At 46.7% G+C, this 18,669-nt stretch overlaps 1 protein-coding gene across 7 annotated transcripts in view; it reads right to left on the reverse strand.

Moving 5' to 3' along the window:
• Positions 1-18,669, reverse strand: part of TMEM266 (transmembrane protein 266) — a 46,761-nt gene that overhangs the window by 14,906 nt on the left and 13,186 nt on the right. For all 7 annotated transcript variants that reach the window (XM_044279892.1, XM_044279891.1, XM_044279886.1 and 4 more), the window contains 4 exons: positions 11,269-11,325; positions 10,915-11,053; positions 4,062-4,177; positions 3,093-3,270 (listed from right to left, as the gene is read on the reverse strand). In XM_044279892.1, the coding sequence (XP_044135827.1) occupies positions 3,093-3,270; positions 4,062-4,177; positions 10,915-11,053; positions 11,269-11,325 (490 nt within the window). The remainder of the gene's footprint in view (positions 1-3,092; positions 3,271-4,061; positions 4,178-10,914; positions 11,054-11,268; positions 11,326-18,669) is intronic.

Below are 18,669 nucleotides of genomic sequence, written 5' to 3' on the forward strand. Positions count from 1 at the left end.
GCGTGGCATGGAGGCAATCAGCCTGTGGCACTGCTGAGGTGTTATGGAGGCCCAGGATGCTTCGATAGCGGCCTTAAGCTCATCCAGAGTGTTGGGTCTTGCGTCTCTCAACTTTATCTTCCCAATATCCTACAGATTCTCTATGGGGTTCAGGTCAGGAGAGTTGGCAGGCCAATTGAGCACAGTAATACCATGGTCAGTAAACCATTTACCAGTGGTTTTGGCACTGTGAGCAGGTGCCAGATCGTGCTGAAAAATGAAATCTTCATCTCCATAAAGCTTTTCAGCAGATGGAAGCATGAAGTGCTCCAAAATCTCCTGATAGCTAGCTGCATTGACCCTCCCCTTGATAAAACACAGTGGACCAACACCAGCAGCTGACATGGCACCCCAGACCATCACTGACTGTGGGTACTTGACACTGGACTTCAGGCATTTTGGCATTTCCCTCTCCCCAGTCTTCCTCCAGACTCTGGCACCTTGATTTCCGAATGACATGCAAAATTTGCTTTCATTCGAAAAAAGTACTTTGGACCACTGAGCAACAGTCCAGTGCTGCTTCTTTGTAGTCCAGGTCAGGCGCTTCTGCCGCTGTTTCTGGTTCAAAAGTGGCTTGACCTGGGGAATGCGGCACCTGTAGCCCATTTCCTGCACACGCCTGTACACGGTGGCTCTGGATGTTTCTACTCCAGACTCAGTCCACTGCTTCCGCAGGTCCCCCAAGGTCTGGAATCGGTCCTTCTCCACAATCTTCCTCAGGGTCCGGTCACCTCTTCTCGTTGTGCAGCGTTTTCTGCCACACTTTTTCCTTCCCACAGACTTCCCACTGAGGTGCCTTGATACAGCACTCTGGGAACAGCCTATTCGTTTAGAAATGTCTTTCTGTGTCTTACCCTCTTGCTTGAGGGTGTCAATGATGGCCTTCTGGACAGCAGTCCAGTCGGCAGTCTTACCCATGATTGCGGTTTGGAGTAATGAACCAGGCTGGGAGTTTTTAAAAGCCTCAGGAATCTTTTGCAGGTGTTTAGAGTTAATTAGTTGATTCAGATGATTAGGTTAATAGCTCGTTTAGAGAACCTTTTCATGATATGCTAATTTTTAGAGATAGGAATTTGGGGTTTTCATGAGCTGTATGCCAAAATCATCAATATTAAAACAATAAAAGGCTTGAACTACTTCAGTTGGTGTGTAATGAATCTAAAATATATGAAAGTCTAATGTTTATCAGTACATTACAGAAAATAATGAACTTTATCACAATATGATAATTTTTTTAGAAGGACCTGTACAGCCGCTGCCCTGCTCTAATTGCAGAGATCCTCACCATTTAACCCCTTAGATGCCCCCAAGTGACACGTTCATGGATTACCGAGGGGTTGTCATGGTAGCCAGAGCCAGGGACTAATAATCTGCCTTTCAGTGTAGAACTGACACTTTAAATACACTGCAATAAAGAAATATTATACAAGTTCATGCCCCTAGATTTGTTAGTGCAATTGTGTAATAGGTTGTTAGTCAGGCAAACAGTTGCATTTTGAGCCACTGTGGAACAGTCTGTGCTGTAAGGGATACCTTACACTTCAGAAATTCTGGATGACAAAAAGATAATTTAAGCATCTATATCAGTGATCAGAAGATTGACAAACTAAATGATGATCGCTTGTCGTTTGATTGTTTTACACTATTCGATGATTGATAACTTTCGCTCAATTTCACAATTTTTCAAACTATTATCTACTTGTGTAAAGGGGCCTTAAGACATTATGAGTAATTCACACCCTATTATTTTAATATGTTCTATTTTCTGGTTACAAAATCCCCACTTGGACGTGAAGAAATTCACAGCACTCACCAAAATCAACCACTGCAGTCTTTATATACGGTAGACCAATAAATCTGAATTGGCCAATGCCGGTTCCATGTCAGCTGGCGCCTCCTCAAGGCGCCAGCTGACTTTGTATTCAGTGGGTGCCTGACAATCTTGACCCCCTACAATCTTGAGAATAAAGAATCAGCAACTCTGGTTTAGATGATCACGCACACGACCGTATGTATTTTGCAGTCTGCAAACCGCAGATCCGGGATGCGTGCATCCAGCAATTTCCGCCACCCCATTATAAAAATTCCTATTCACACGGTGTGCTGTCCACATTTTTTGTGGCCCCATTAAAATGAGTAGGTCTGCATCCAATCTGAAAAAAAAGCGGATCGGATGCGGTCGTGTGCATGAATGAGGCCTTAGCGCTGCACCACTGTGCATTTCCCTGCACAGCAGTTCTGTTAATTCTGATGAGTTATATGTGTTCACACATGGATTATGTAATAGATAGGACATCAAATATGGTACTAAATTTTTTTCCACCTTCAGTCTTCACCATTTAGAGCACTGGTGTGTAGGAGGGGAATTTCAGGGGTCATTTCGAGGCGATTTTTCAATAGTGTAAACTAGGATTTACTGACCTATGGGAAAATGCTGTTTCCATTTACATTTGCGGACATACTACGGCTTGATTTTGTTCATATTAGTGGGACATGCAATAATGCTCTGGTTTATATACATTGTTTGGTTTTACACAGATTTTGAGCACCATGTGGAACAATCCATTAGTTCATACTAATATATATTTTATATTTAGACCATGAGGGACCATTAAAATGTAGCAGGCTCAGAATTAACATCTCTCCTCAGGGATCATCAATCATACAGACTCAATATCGAGGATAGCTGTTCCATAGCTAAATGCAACTCACCCCGATTGTCCCTTCTACACACAAATATTGAATGCTTAATCAGTCAGGGGCCTAAACCTAACATTGTGAAAGTGACTGAACAACTTAAGAAATGATATCAAAACCAGCAACAAATCTTAATATTAATAAACCAGGTTGCACTACAATGAACATGCTAGTGAAGAGGTTTTCTGAGATATGATAGGTTTATGTGAACACAAAAAAAAAAAAAAACTATAATTCTGCTCTGGTCCTCTATCTTTACAAGTGACGTCGACAGGATCACGGCATTTGCTGGCTGATACTTTATATGAATGTAATAATTGTGGTTACTACAAGGAATCTGTATACTGTGCACTCACCATGTGAAAGCTCTGTAATATTTTCTGTTGCTTCCTCATCAGAATCTCTGCCCGACACTACTTTGAACCGGTCGTTTTTGTTCTGTAGATCATGCGGTAGTTTAAAGGCTCGTTCCCTCTCGGCAACAAGGTCCAAATCTTGCTGTGCAAGGTGAGCTCTAAGCTGACGAATTTCAAACTAGGAATAAGAAGATAACAGGAATGGTATATGAACAAAATAAAAATATATATTTTAGGATTGTCATGGAAGTAAAGGCAGATACAGGAAATTTGTGAGGTTGGCATCCTTTGTGTCACATGGGCCCCTGTAACACGTGATAAAGTGGAAGTAGACTTGAAGACAATTAGGCCTCATTCACAAGACCGTAGTTTCGGTCTGCATCAGATCCACATTTTTAGCGGATCGGATGCGGACCCATTCATTTCACCGACTGCTGTTCACATCTGTATGTCTGTTCCGAGGACCCGCGAAAAAAAAAGTCGAAAATTTCCTATTCTTGTCTATTTGCAGACAAGAATAAGCATTCCTAACAGAGGGGAGGACGTGCGGATCTGCAAAATGTGGAACGCACACGGCCAGTATGCATGTTTTGTAGATCCGTGATATGCAGACAGCAAAAACTGATACGGTCATGTGCATGAGGCCTAGGACTGATAAAAGCATTGGCTGCATGAATATAACCAGCAAAATGAGGCCACCTAGTGTTAGAAAAGCAAAAAGCATCATAGTCACAGGTCTTCTTACAGATTATGTACTAGAACATAAGGACAATGCTAAGCAAGCTAGATGAGGGAACACCAGGAACCTACACTGCTAACAGCATGATGTTGTATTCCCATCCCAACACAAATGCAAGAATTACAGTAGAACATATAGTGAAATATTAAACACTGTGCTATATATGTGCGCTCCACTTCACATGGTGTTGGAGATTTATTTGAAAAAAAGAAAAAAAAAACACAACTAACCGCTTGCTCTTGGCACATCTGTGTCAGTCTTTCCAACTGCTCCTCCTGGATTAGCTTGGTTTTCTCATACTGCTGTACCATAATCTCCATATCCACTTTCAAGGGTAGGACATAAGCTGCAAGAAAAGGAGCGGCACAGTTTGTGTATAAGGAATGATTGGATTACACTTATCGGTAATCGGTTTTATTTGAGCCTATGACAGCACCCCTGGAGAGACCGCCTCCACCTCCTCAGGACAGAAAACAGGAATCAGAATCGCCTTTTTAAAAGGAGGGATCATCCCCTCTATCTCCAGTCCTTTCTTCAAGAACAAAACATCTTAACCACACACCTTAATATCTTTTTTTTTTTTTTATATATATATATATATATATCTATGTACATATCTATACCCCTCTACAGAAACTATCTAGGGTCGGCAACAGAGGTCGCAATAACGCCTGTACAAGCGTCATAGACAACTGTTCAGGCCATTTTACTCCCTGGAAAAAGTCTAAGGCGTACCGATACGCCTTAGACTTTTCTCTGCCATTCAGCAGCGCAGTGAGCGGCACAGGCAGCGCAGCGATGCTGCTGCTGACTGAAATAACCAATAACAAGGCTCCTTACAGTGAGGAGGTTTGTTATTGGTCAGTTTGAGTGGGCTGCCGGAGCTTATGGCACACCTCTCTGAAGTGAGAAAGGAGCCACACGATCTGTGTAAGTGGGGATCTGTGAAATTTAGTGGGGATCAGAGAGCCTTGTTTTCCCCCTATAATGAGGAGTCTGAAGCGCTCAGCCGAGCGCTGTCTCTCCTCCCGCTGAGTGCGGTAGTGAAGACGGCCTCAATAGAAGGTCTAGGGGGACAGTCTTCACTACGGCGCTCAGCAGTGAGGAAAAGTGGCTGAGCGCTTCAGACTCCTGCCTATAGAAGTCAGCGGTGGTCCCAGCGCTAGACACGCCAACAGGAGACCTCCATAACAACAGACCCGTCACCTGTCAACTTTCTTATGAACCCATCAAGGATTCATTGCAGCATGTTCCATCAGACGCTGAACTAGACATATTGTGTGCTATAAGGATTTCTTCTGTAATGCGGCGGCACATGGTGCTACAAGGACTGCATGTGGCCATTTATAGCCTCCAGGACAGACAGTCCCTCTGCCAAGCGCATGAAGTATTCGCTGTAAGACTGTATAATCCAATAACCACAGTGGTGGTGGCAATTTTGTGGCATGAGATCATGGCAACAGGGTCATGGAAGACAAACTCCCCTTTATAGCGAGATCAAGCATAACACAAAATGACAGCCTCTAGATCAGGGATCAGCAACCTCTGGCACTCCAGCTTTTCTGAAACTACAACTCCCAGTTTCCTCCTTTTACTTCTTTGGGAGTTACAAGAACAGCTGAGCAAGTGTGCATGCTGGGAGTTGTAGTTTCACAGCAGTGCTGGAGTGCCAAAGGTTGCTGCACCCTAGATCAGTGGTTATCACTGCATGATGACATCATCCAGATCCATAACATGTGACTGTGGCGGTGCGAGGTATGTGCCCGGGTCTTTCGCTTGTGTCCTTGGCACCAGCATGCACCACCATCCATTGTGCCTGTGTCCTGCTCCGCCAGTGCCTCAGGTCTCTTCAGAGTCTACCAACAGCCCCGGTGGCACCGACATACCCACCTGAGAGCTCATCTACAAGGACTTAACTTTGGTGGGCAGCAATGGCCACATGATGGATGGCATACCACAGTGACCAGCGGCACAGAAACAGCAGCAAAAATTTAAGGGATTGTCCCAAGATCAACACTATTTACTTATCCATACTTGACCCAGAGACACTAGAACATGGTAACCAAGGTGGGACCCCCAGCGATCATGTACTTGAAGGTGACATATCTGTTTTAGTAACGACTTGCATTTCCCATGCAATAACAATTTTGGTGAGTCAATTCTTGTGACTCTATATTGTACCATTCCTCTATTATTCCTACTAGCACTTATGAACGAATTGCTAGTAGTCTGCAAGAAAGGTCCAGCTGGATGTTACCAGTTGACAGCACTAATTTAATAATGTCAGGCTGCACAGGGACACCCCCATCTGGACCTTCACTGCAAACTGCCAGCAAGTCATTCATAACTAATAACAGGAATAACAGAGGAATTGTGCAACATAAAGTCAGAAGAATAGATCCTCCAGGATTGTTATTACATAGGGGGGTGCAAGTAGTTACCAAAACAGACAAGTCAGGAGAGGTGAGGGGTCCTCTTTAACGCCAGGTGATAAATAGCGATCTTAGGATAAACCCATTAAACCTCATAAAATCACAGCAACAGTGACCCGAGTGGTACCGACCCCCTCAGAGCAACAGTGACCCGAGTGGTACCGACCCCCTCAGAGCAACAGTGACCCGAGTGGTACCGACCCCCTCAGAGCAACAGTGACCCGAGTGGTACCGACCCCCTCAGAGCAACAGTGACCCGAGTGGTACCGACCCCCTCAGAGCAACAGTGACCCGAGTGGTACCGACCCCCTCAGAGCAACAGTGACCCGAGTGGTACCGACCCCCTCAGAGCAACAGTGACCCGAGTGGTACCGACCCCCTCAGAGCAACAGTGACCCGAGTGGTACCGACCCCCTCAGAGCAACAGTGACCCGAGTGGTACCGACCCCCTCAGAGCAACAGTGACCCGAGTGGTACCGACCCCCTCAGAGCAACAGTGACCCGAGTGGTACCGACCCCCTCAGAGCAACAGTGACCCGAGTGGTACCGACCCCCTCAGAGCAACAGTGACCCGAGTGGTACCGACCCCCTCAGAGCAACAGTGACCCGAGTGGTACCGACCCCCTCAGAGCAACAGTGACCCGAGTGGTACCGACCCCCTCAGAGCAACAGTGACCTCAGTGGTACCAACTCCCTCAGAGCAACAGTGACCTCAGCTAAATTAAAAATTGTTTAAATTTGCTATTTATGCATGGAAGACAGTTCTAGGGTACTAGTAATGGTTTGCCTGCATAAATAGAAAGCCCTTAATATTATGTAGGCCTTCGTATTAACTATTTGAATTACTGTAACTTTCGTACTCCTCATCGGCTAAAAATACTCCTCAAAAATGGTAAGAGGAGTATCTTTACTCTTCCAGAAAAAATGTAGAGCGACCTCTGGTCGGGAATTAACCGGGTTCTGTCATAGGCTCAAAGAAAACCGATTACCGGTAAGTGTAATCCAATCATTCTCTCACCTATGACAGCACCCCTGGAGAATAGGCAAAAATAATAATTCTAGGGTGGGACCACAGCCTGAAGTACTTTAAGACCAAATGAAAGACCTTCATTAGAAGGTAACTGTAGTCTAGAGTGCCTAAAAAATGTATGCGGAGAGCTCCAGGTAGCTGCCTTACAGGTCTGCTCTATAGAGGCTGAAGCTCTCTCTGCCCATGAGTGAAGACTGATCTAGTAGAATGAGCCCCAACCCCCGAGGGCAGAATAACTCCCTTAGAAGAGTAGGCTAAGGAAATGGCCTGTCTAATCCACCTAGCAATAGTCTGAGAGGAGGCCGACGATCCTTTTCTTGCTCCCTAAAACAAAATTAAGAGACGTGAGAACGATCTCCAAGGCTGAGTGACCTGAAGAAATTGCAAGATACACCTCCTAACATTCAAACAGTGGAATTCAGACTCCTTCTTATTCTTTGGGGAAGCACAGAAGGAAGGTAAAACAATCTCCTGAGAACGATGAAAACGTGAAGAGACTTTTGGTAAAAAAGAAGGATCAGGCAAAATCACTACCCGATCCTCCAGGATCACCGAATAGGGAGGGTCAACCGAGAGGGCAGCAATCTCACTGACCCCTCTAGCTGAGGTAATGGCCAGAAGGAAGGCAAGCTTAAGGGTGAGCAACTTCGGGGAGATTTTATCGATAGGCTTGAAAGGGTCAGAAGTGAGAGCAGAGAGGACCAAGTTTAAATCCCTGGGGGGAACTCTATTTTTACATAACGGAGATAATTTAGACACTTTTGTTACAAATCTTTTAATCCAGGGGTGATCTGCTGACTTAAATCTCAAACAAGGTCCTTAAGGCTGAAATCTCGACCTTCAAAGTTCTTTCTTCCACCCCTCTTGTAGGAAATCTAACACGAGCAGGATGTCGGGCGTTTCTAGTACATCCACAGGTTTTTTGGCGAATCTGAAAAAGGTCCTCCACATCCTAATGGTAGATCTCGGAAGTGACCCTTTTCCGATTGGCCAACACAGTGTCTACTACTTTCTCAGAGAGACCCCTTTTTTTAAAAAAAATATCCCTTTCAATAACCAGGCAGTCATGTGCAGATTTCTCACCTCTGGGTGAAAAACTGGATCCTGAGATAGAAGCTCCTGGGAATCTGGAAGTACCCAAGGTGTTGCTATTGACATTTTGCGGAGCCAGGAAAACACCCTTCTCAGCCAAAAGGGAGCTATCACTATTACCGTGGCCTCCTACTGTCTGATCTTCTTGAGGACCCTTGGAAGCAGCTTTAGTGGGGGAAAGGCATACAGAAGACCCTGCTTCCAAGACTGGCCACAGCAACCACCGCTCTCGGATGTTTCTTTGGAGAAAGAGAAAAGAAGACCTCTACATTTCTGTTTGACCTGGTGGCAAAGACATCTATGTCTGGAGTACCCCACAAAGCTGCTACTTGGTTAAAAATCCTCTGATCTAGGGACCACTCTCCCTGGTATAGCTGATGACGACTGAGGTAGTCTGCTTTCACATTGTCTGAACCTTTTAGATGAACTGCAGAAAGAGATAATAGAGAAGCTTCTGCTAGGTTGAAAATCTGATGAGTGAGAGACATTAGGCCCTGAGCTCTTGTCCCTCCCTGTCGGTTAATATAGGCCACCACTGTCTTGTTGTCCGAATAAACTTATGTTTCTGCCCTTGATGACCGAAAGACTCTGTATCAAGGCTATCCTGATCGCATCCAACTCCCTAAAATTGTGCGACTGGGAAAGAGATCTGCTGTCCCAATTGCCTTGCAACAGCAGGGACTCCACATGGGCTCCCCAACCGGAGGGGCTCGTATCCATGGTTAAGGGGAGAACCGCCTCCAAGCTCTTTAAATACATCCACCAGCCCAAGGAATCTAGGGTCTGGGAGGACAGCGACATATCCATGTCCAGAGAGGGGAGACTCCCGTCCCAGTGCTGCAGGATCTGTAGCTGAAGAGACCTTGAATGGTACTGGGCCCATTCCACTCCTGGAATAGCGGATGTCATGAGACCCAGCACCGACATGGCCTCTCTTATGGTGAGTGAAGGAGACGAATGAAGAAGCTGAGCTCTTGACCTGATCAGTAAGGCTTTCTGCAGGGGTAGTAGGCACTTCACGTCCAGAATCATTCCCAGAAAACTCCATCTCTGGCTTGGGAATAGACTGGCTTTTTCTAGGTTTATCTCCCATCCCAGCCTCTCTAGAACCTCCCTCAACCAGGCAATCTGACCCAGGAGAATCTGATCTGACCAGGCCACCAGTAGAAAATCGTCCAGGTATGGTATAATGATGATGTCCTGCTCCCTGATGTGGGCCATCATTCTGAAATAATCTTTGTTAAGACCCTCGGAGCCTGAGAAAGCCCGATGGGCAATGCTCGGTACTGAAGATGCTGAATTTTCTTCTCTAACTGGACCACTACCCTCAGAAACCTCTGGTGGCTAGGATGAATGGGGACATGATAGTATCCATCTCTCAGGTCTACTGTGGCCATGAAGCAGTCCAGGTAAAGATTGTTCACTACCGATTTGATGGACTCCATACGAAATCTCTGGTACTGCAAAAAGTGGTTCAAACACTTCAAGTTTATTATGGTCCGAAACGAGCCATTTGTTTTTTTGACCAGAAAAAGAGTCGATTAAAACCCCTCTTTCAACTCCTGCTCTGGGACACTTACTAGCACTTTTTTCTCTATTAGGGAAAAAAAACTCTGAAACGATGGCAGAGTGTTTTGCGGGATCTGACCGGAAATCTGTAATTACAAATTTTCCTACTGGAACACTCTTCCAGTGGATCCGATTCCCTCCTGCCCCTTAGGACAGGAAACAGGACTGGAGGTAGAGGTGATGACCCATCTTTAAAAAGGTGGTTCTGGTTCCTGTCCTGAGGAGGTGGAGGCGGTCTCTCCAGGGGTGCTGTCATAGGAGAGAAAGAAATCTGCATTTACTGACCATGTGTGATCTATAACAAATTAAAGTAATTCTCCAGTGAAGAACGGGGGTCCGTTTTCCCCTGTTTAAATAGAGCAGTGGCCAAGAGAGCCGAACGCTTGTGCTCAGCTTTTTGTGACAGTTCCATAGAGTTGGATGGAGCTGCGGAAACACCTGCTGCTCCATTCAAACAGGGAGCATGACCCCCCCCCCCGTTCTTATGATGGGTGGGGAACCCAACAGTTGGAGCCCTGACGGACAGAATAAGGGATAAGCTGTCTTTATGGGACAGCCCATTTAATCTAGTAAGAAACTGAATTTTTTTTTTTTTATATGAAATGTTCTCCAAATACTTGCTGTGTTCATATTTATGAAGCCCTGGTGCCATCTTTTACGACATCTGTCAGTGAAAAGTGGGTGGGGCTCAGTAAACGTCAGAGCTGCATATCACACAGCTCATATACATCTTCCCTGTACACAGTGTCCTAACAGAGGGTGAACATAGGTTTATCCCCCAAACAGTCCAACAGGGTGCTTAATCAAGAACACCATAAAAGGAAAATAAAAATACAATATTAGGATGAAGAAATAACAAGCTAAGACTACTGTCGCGTGAATAAAGACAGAAAATAATGTAGGAACAATAAGCAGTAAAAAGTAATCTAATAATCTGTAAACACATAAAATATCACTTACCATCAATAATTCTCTTTAACCTCCATATCCTCAAAGAAATAAAGAGGCTGATGGCATCCCATGGACTACTAGGCCCATTGGCTACTGTAGACGCCACCATGGGAGCAAGTGAGAGAATAATGACAGCTCCGTCTAATACCTGTCAGATACACAAATGAAGTGGAAACTGAAACGGTGCAACAAAACCCAGAAAGTTATTGGTTCTACATTCTTTGGAACCAGGGATGAGGATATAGTCAAGAGAAAAGGCCAAGAGACAGCCAAGGAGCCCCTCAAGGCACTATTTATGGTAACATTATGAAGCCTGCCTGACAGAAATATAAGCAAGAGGAAATAAGAGGAAAAAAAACTCACCTCAACTTTGTTCTCAATATAATCCCAGATGCCCAGAACAATGATCCTTACTACAGTCTAATAAAAAAAAAAAGAGATAATTTTGCATTACATGTCTTTTAATGTATTAGATCTTAAAAAAAACAGTGATGTCAATTAAATATATCAACAATGCCTAAAAGCAAATTACATGTGCAGGACATGAATGCCGGTTGTGTTTCTAACCTGCACTTCACTGATCAACATTAAAAGGGGTTGTCTCACTTCAGGAAATAGCATTTATTATGTAGAGAAAGTTATCACAAGCCACTTGTCCATATTGCAATCCAGCAGCGGTGGTCATGCTTGCACGCTATAGGAAGAGTGCTATTTGGTGGCTGGGACAGTGAGAGAGTGCATAGGCCGGCGCTTTTTCCTATAGTGTGCAAGCACGGGCACCGCTGCTGGATTGCAGGCTGGTCGTACCCATGGAAACAAATGGATTTTTGTACTCACCGTAAAATCCTTTTCTCATAGGATACATTGGGAGACACAGCACCGGCTGGGTATATGCCCGGCTGACACTAGAAAGAAAAGTGTTGGCTCCACCCATCTGGGCTATATCTACTGCAGATGCTGGAGCTAACCAGTTGGTCAAAAAAGCAGTAGGAGCAACAACCGAACAAAAGTAAGAAGCCAATATGTCCTAAACCAGAGATAGGACGAGAACAAAAACCCCCCGGGAAAAACATGGAAGTCTCGAAATAACCAAAGAGGGCGGGATCTGTGTCCCCTAATGCATCCTACGAGAAAGGAATTTTACAGTGAGTACAAAAATCAATTTTTCTCGTTAATGGCATTGGGGGACACAGAACCATGGGACGTCCAAAAGCAGTCCACGAGGGAGGGAAGAAACAGCCATGCAAGTCAACTAACACACAGCTGCTTGCAGAACCTTGCGACCCAAGCTGGCATTGGCAGAGGCCAAGGAATGGATCTGATAGAACCTCAAAAAGGTATGAAGCGAAGCCCAGGTGGCAGCCTTGCAGACCTGGGAAGCAGAAGCCTGATGCCGAACCGCCCTAGTGGAGTGAGCGGTCAACCGAAAGGGGGGAACCCGACCCTTTGCAACATAGGCCTCCTTGACAGCTGACCGAATCCAACAGGAGACGGTGGCTTTGGAAGCTTAAAAATGCAAAAAGGGGGGAAGGGTTGTCCCTTCAAGGGAGAATGGTGCTTCCGCACCTCTCACCTGGATACTGCTGAAAAACGTATTATTTGAAAATTAAAGGGGCAGTAACATTTTAAAATATTCAAGTTTTAATGGTACAACTAAAAAACACATGAAACCCCTTACAAACAGACAGACACGCGTGGGACCCCACTAACACGTGAGCCGCCGAATAGGCGGATTGCGGCAGATGAGGCCCCTCGGGCTGACCCTTATTAACGTAGAGTGAGCCCCAAGGGTCAAGGGGAATCACACTTGGTGGTGAGAATAAACAAATTGTCCTGAGTTCCGGGATAGGGACACCAGGACAATGCCTAATAATGGTAAGAAGACAGTGGGTGGATCTTACCGGAACCAAGTTGATAGGCGCGTTTATTCGGCAAGTTCAGGAGGTCACCGGAAATGATGGTCCTTTCTCAGCGCCTTAAGTGGTGTCCTTTGGGATAGGGTTGTCTTGGACAGGGTCATGTGTTTGTGGAGTACTGCAGGGAGTAGATCTATCCCTGTTGCACCCTACTTGGCCTAATATGACCCTGATAACCTAACACGGGATCCGTGCCCCGCAAGGGGTGGTCCCGTCCGGAACCTCGCCCTGGTCTAAGGTCCCTGTAAGACCCTGCCGGGGTGATGAGGAGGACACCTAGTGAAGTGAAAAATGAGAAACGTGGGTACCAAGAGTAGGGTATGTTCACCTGTCCCTACGCGTTTCTTCGGTGGAACATACTGTAAGGTAATTATAATAAACCCCTCGAATCATCAGGGGACGGGGGTTTAGTACAAGTGGTAGTTGTCCTTGGTAGCACGGTGGCAAGGTTATTGCTGGGCGTGATAGAAAGGGCAAACTGAGTTAAACCACTCGTGGTACATGGTGTATTAACACTAGGGTTAGTCTCAACTGCATCTAGTATGAGGATAATGATAGGCAGTTGCGGTGAAAAAAGCGCAGACTTGCTCTAACCACTAGTTGATGTGCGGTGAGGTAACTATATACCCAAAATGCGTGTGGCAAAAAGGGGTCCAGGTATACCTGTAACACACAAACACAGACAAGGGAGCGCCCGCTAGACACATCTCTAATGATGAAGAAGCATGCCGATCCCCTAACACAGGTAAGGACCGGCAGGCAAAACACTAATATGCATCTAAGTATACAAATAGCAGAGAGTGTAGTTACTTACATGCAGCCTGGGGTGCGTATGGCAAACATCCGGCTGGGCCCGCATCAAACAGTTAGTGTGAGGTCGGGTCTGTGGCGTCTGGCAGCGCTATGTGAGGCGCTGATGCTTTTTTGAAGTGAAGGGGGGCGGAGATTTAATCCGCGCATGCGCGCACAGGACGTGGTCGCATTGTGATGACGAGGTATCACATGTTGCGTCGCGCGTCACGTGAGTGCGCGTCATTGATTGTTTGAGCGCTGAGGCTGACCCATTCAGTGCCTTATGTGGGCGGACACACTGGAGAACCGTGGGCGGACACATCGGGTGGGCACGTGATGGGCAGATGCAGCGATTCGCTCAAAGGGTAAGTGGGTGGAGCGAGGCAGAAATACACTGTCCGGCTACTACAGACCACTTTAATATAGGATGTGTGTGGAGGGTCATGATCACAGATCCTACAATAAGGACAACACAGTGGACATTAAGGGGCAGGGAAAAACCATGGTAACCGAGAATGGGACACCAGTGGAAGTGGGATGAGTAACGTTACATTCTCCCAGACCTCGTTTGAAGAGACTGATGGAGGGAATATTGTAACATAGGGCAGATACAAGACTGAGGGCTTATCAGAGAAAACATCATAAACTGTAATTGATCGTTGAGGCCATGGGGATTGGTGGTTTTAAGTTTAAAAATCCACCAGCACTCACGTTGCAATATGCGTTTGTCCCAGTCACCCCCACGTAGAGGTTTCTGGACATGTTCGATGCCCATAAAGGTCACGGCTGAGGTGCGTCCGCCGTGGTCAGTGTGGACATGTCTGGCCACCGGCGTATCTCTATCGTTGCGGATATCTCCGATATGCTCCCCCATCCGCTTACGCAGTTCCCTACTGGTCTTACCTACATACCTCTTGCCGCATTCACAGGTGAGAAGATAGATAACACCCGTGGTGCGGCAATTGATGAAATCACGTATGTGGTAAGATTTACCCTGGGTGAGATAGGAGCAGAAGCTACAATGTCCGCATTTATGACAGCCCTCGACCGGGCTATCTAGCCATGTACGTTGTTTCTCTGGTGGGCTATAGTGGCTATTGACCAACCTATCTCTTAGGTTGGTTCCTCTCCTGAAAGTAACAGAGGGTTGGGGGCTCAGGACTGCAGCTAAATCTGGGTCCATAAGGAGAGTGCCCCAGTTCCGACTTAAGATTTCCCTTATTCTTGTAGCTGCTGAGTCGAAGGTCCCCACAACCCGTATCAACTTTTGAGGGACTGTGCTAGAGTTTTTAGTAGGGTGTAAAAGGGTAGTACGCGTCTCGGCACATGCTCTTTGATAGGCCTTTTTAAGTGCCCTATCGGGGTAACCCCGTTCCTGAAAACGTCTTCTCAGGTCGTTCGCCTGACGCTTAAATTCACCTTTTTCCGAACAGTTACGTTTAAGCCGCAAGTATTGTCCAACTGGTATACCGAGCTTCAAAGGGGTGGGATGGCAGCTATCCCACCTAAGGAGGCTTTGGAAGCTTGCAGACCCTTACGAGGTCCAACAGGAACAAAGAGGGAGTTGGAACGCCTAAAAGACTCCGTTAACCGAAGATATAGGCGCAGCGCCCGAACGACATCCAGGCGATAAAGGGATCTCTTCCTGGCATGAGCGGGATTAGGACAGAAAGAAGGAAGGACAATCTCCTCATTAATTTGGAATGAGGACGAGGGAACCGGATGAAGGACCACTTTGTCCTGGTGGAACACAAGGTAGGGAGACTTGCAAGAAAGCGCAGCAAGCTCAGAGACCCTGCGGATGGAGGTAAATCGCCACAAGGAAGGCGACCTTAAATGAATCAAGGAAAGAGAGAGATCCTTCAGTGGCTCGAAAGGAGAAGACTAAAGAGCGTCAAGGTTCAAGTCCCGTGGCTCCACAGGGGGACGAAAGGGGGGAACACAGTGAGCGACCCCCTGGAGAAAAGTCTTCACCTGAGGACGGGAAGCCAGAAACCTCTGGAAAAGAACGGACAGGGCCGAAATCTGACCCTTAAGAGAGGCCAGTCGAAGACCCTTGTCAAAACCGGCCTGGAGAAAAGACAGGGTCCTAGGCACAGAAAAGCAGAGAGGGTGAAACTGGCCAGATTCACACCAGAAAAATTGAAGCATAGTCTGAATGACAGACTCAGAGAGACCACGGTCTCAACAGCCACGCCGTTAAATGCAGTTGCGGTTAATTCGGGTGGAATAGCGGACCTTGGGAAAGGAGGTAGGGACACAGGGGAAGCTGCCAAGGGACGTTGGTGAGCAGAAACACAGTCTGCGTACCACGATCTGCGGGCCAATCCGGAGCCACCAGGATCGCCGGGACCCGAGCCTCCTTGAGGCGTTTGAGTACCTGGGGAAGAAGCAGAAAGGGAGGAAAGAGGTAAAAAGGAGGCTGAACTGAGACCAAGGAAAAACCAGAGCATCCACCGCCAGAGCCTGAAGGTCCCGGACCTGGCGACATAAGCCGGAATCTTGTGGTTCAGACAAGAAGAGAACAGGTCCACATCTGGGGTTCCCCACCGTTAACACAGGTGCAGAAACACCTCCGAATGGAGGGACCACTCGCCTGGGTCGAGACGATGGCGACTGAGAAAGTCCACCGCCCAATTGTCGACCCTGGGGATGTAGACTGCGGAGAGAGTGGGAACGTGAGCTTCCGCCCACTGCAGGATTCGCAAGGCTTCCCTGAGGACAGTCCCGCTTCTGGTGCCCCCCTGGTGATTCAAGTAAGCCACGGCCATGGAATTGTCTGACTGGATCCGGATCAGGAGACCGTCTAGCAGGCGAGTCCAGTGGCAGAGAGCAAGGAAAATGTCCCTCAGTCCCAGGACATTGATCGACAGGGAAGACTCTTCCGCTGACCACTGCAGTGAGGGTCCCGAAGACAGCACCCCAGCCCGTCAGGCTGGCATCGGTGGAGATCACATGCCAACCTGGCAGAAGGAAAGACCTGCCGAGGGAGACAGTGCAAGGTAGAAGCCACCAACGAAAGTCCCAGAGGACCTCCGGGGGAAGGCGGATCAGGCGATCGAGACCTGATGGAGACTTGTCCCACCTGGAGAGTAGGGACCTCTAGAGAAGTATGGTGTGCAATTGGGCATAGGGGATTGCCCCGAAGGAGGCCACCATGAGGCCCAGAACTCGCATGTACTTCCTGATGGGAAGAGGGGACGGGTCGCAGAGGCGAGCCACCCCGGAAAGGAGAGACGCCACCTTGACCTGGAGAAGAAAGACTCGCCCGAAGCGAGTGTCGAAGATCGTGCCCAGGAAGGTCATCCTCTGGCCGGGGACCAAGGAGGACTTGGGAAAATTCACCAGCCACCCGAGCTGGGACAGAACCAAAAGAGTAATGTGGAGGCTGGACAGATTGTCTGCACGGGAGGGGGCTTTCACCAGAAGGTCATCCAAGTAGGGAATCACCGCAACTCCCCTGGTACGCAGAAGAGCGATGAGGGGAGCCAATAGCTTGGTGAAGACCCTCAGGGCAGAAGCCAGACCGAAGGGCAAGGCCACGAACTGAAAATGCAGAGAACCCACCGGAAAGCAAAGAAATCTCTGGTGGGAAGGGGCGATGGGGACATTGAGATAGGCGTCCTGAATGTCGATGGACAACAGGAATTTGCCCTCTTCCAGGGAGGCGATCACCGACCGGAGGGACTCCAAAAAAGGAATTCGGCGGCACCAGCTCAAGGGAATGAGCTTCACCCTTATTATATATGTAGAAATGGGACAGCACTCCAAGACTTGAAAAGGATAGATATCTTTATTCACCCATGTGAAAAAATAATAGCAACGTTTCAGCTCACAACTGAGCCTTTCTCAAGCAAAGAAACACAAGCTTGTGCCTATCTTACATAGCACTCTCAAAAATCAAGTGACCAGTGAACTTGCAGATCAAAAACATGTGACTACTTGTCATGTGAAAATAATTAAACCTAATTAGGTCATGTGAACAATTACATATGCAAAGTATCCTACCATTGAATACACAGAGCTATGCCCATTAGTATTGCATCCAAACTCTTAACATTTGAATAGTGCATTTAACAAGGTGCATATGTGCATAAATACAGTGAATGAAAGCACAAAAAGGATAAATAATATATCGATAATTAAAATCATACACCACGGAGACTGAGGAAGAAAAAAAGCGTTTGACTATGTCCGACAAAATCGCGTGTCCATGTGAATACTGGCCAAGAAAAGCACTGTTAACTAATACTGCAAGTACCACATAATGTCAAAGACAGACCTCTGCCTCCAATGTGGCCCCAACGTTCGCCAATATTTTTATGCGAAAATTTGAGGAAGACGTCATCTATGTTTCACACCACTTCAGACATGTGCTGCGGTGGTGGCGTTATATCGATGACGTCTTCCTCATTTGGACCGGCACTGAAAATGAATTGATTGATTTTCATATGTTTCTAAACAGCAAAAATAGTGATCTTCAATTTACATTGATTTTTTCACATACGGAGGTACAGTTCCTTGACACTACGGTCGTTTGGTCTGGGGAAAAATTCCTTACTAAATTATACACTAAGCCTACTGATAAAAATACCATACTACGATATGACAGCAATCATCCAAAAAATATGGTTAGGCATCTACCGTACTCGCAATTTTTGCGGGTACGTAGGATAACGTCAGAGGACAGCAATTTGACGGAGGCCCTTGAAGAAATGTCAAGGAAGTTTGAGGACAGGGGCTATCCGCCAAAGCTGCTGCATATACATAAGCAGAAGGCTTCTGAGATTGATAGAATGGTGACTCTAGCGAGGAAAAATACGGAAAATTTCCAACGTCGGATTCCCTTTATTTCCACACACACGGAAGAAAGTGCGGCCATCAGTAGGATCATTAAAAAGCATTGGAGTATATTAGGAAATACATTCAGTGATATTCAAGAATTCAGACTGCCTCCCCTGTTGTCATACCGGAGAGCTAGCAGTCTGAAGGATCAATTGGTAAGAGCGGATTGTGGTTCCAAACAGCGAGCACGTCAAATGAAATTGACAAAATA

This window comes from Bufo gargarizans, chromosome 2 (assembly GCF_014858855.1).
Source record: "Bufo gargarizans isolate SCDJY-AF-19 chromosome 2, ASM1485885v1, whole genome shotgun sequence".
Taxonomy (NCBI): Eukaryota; Metazoa; Chordata; class Amphibia; order Anura; family Bufonidae; genus Bufo; species Bufo gargarizans.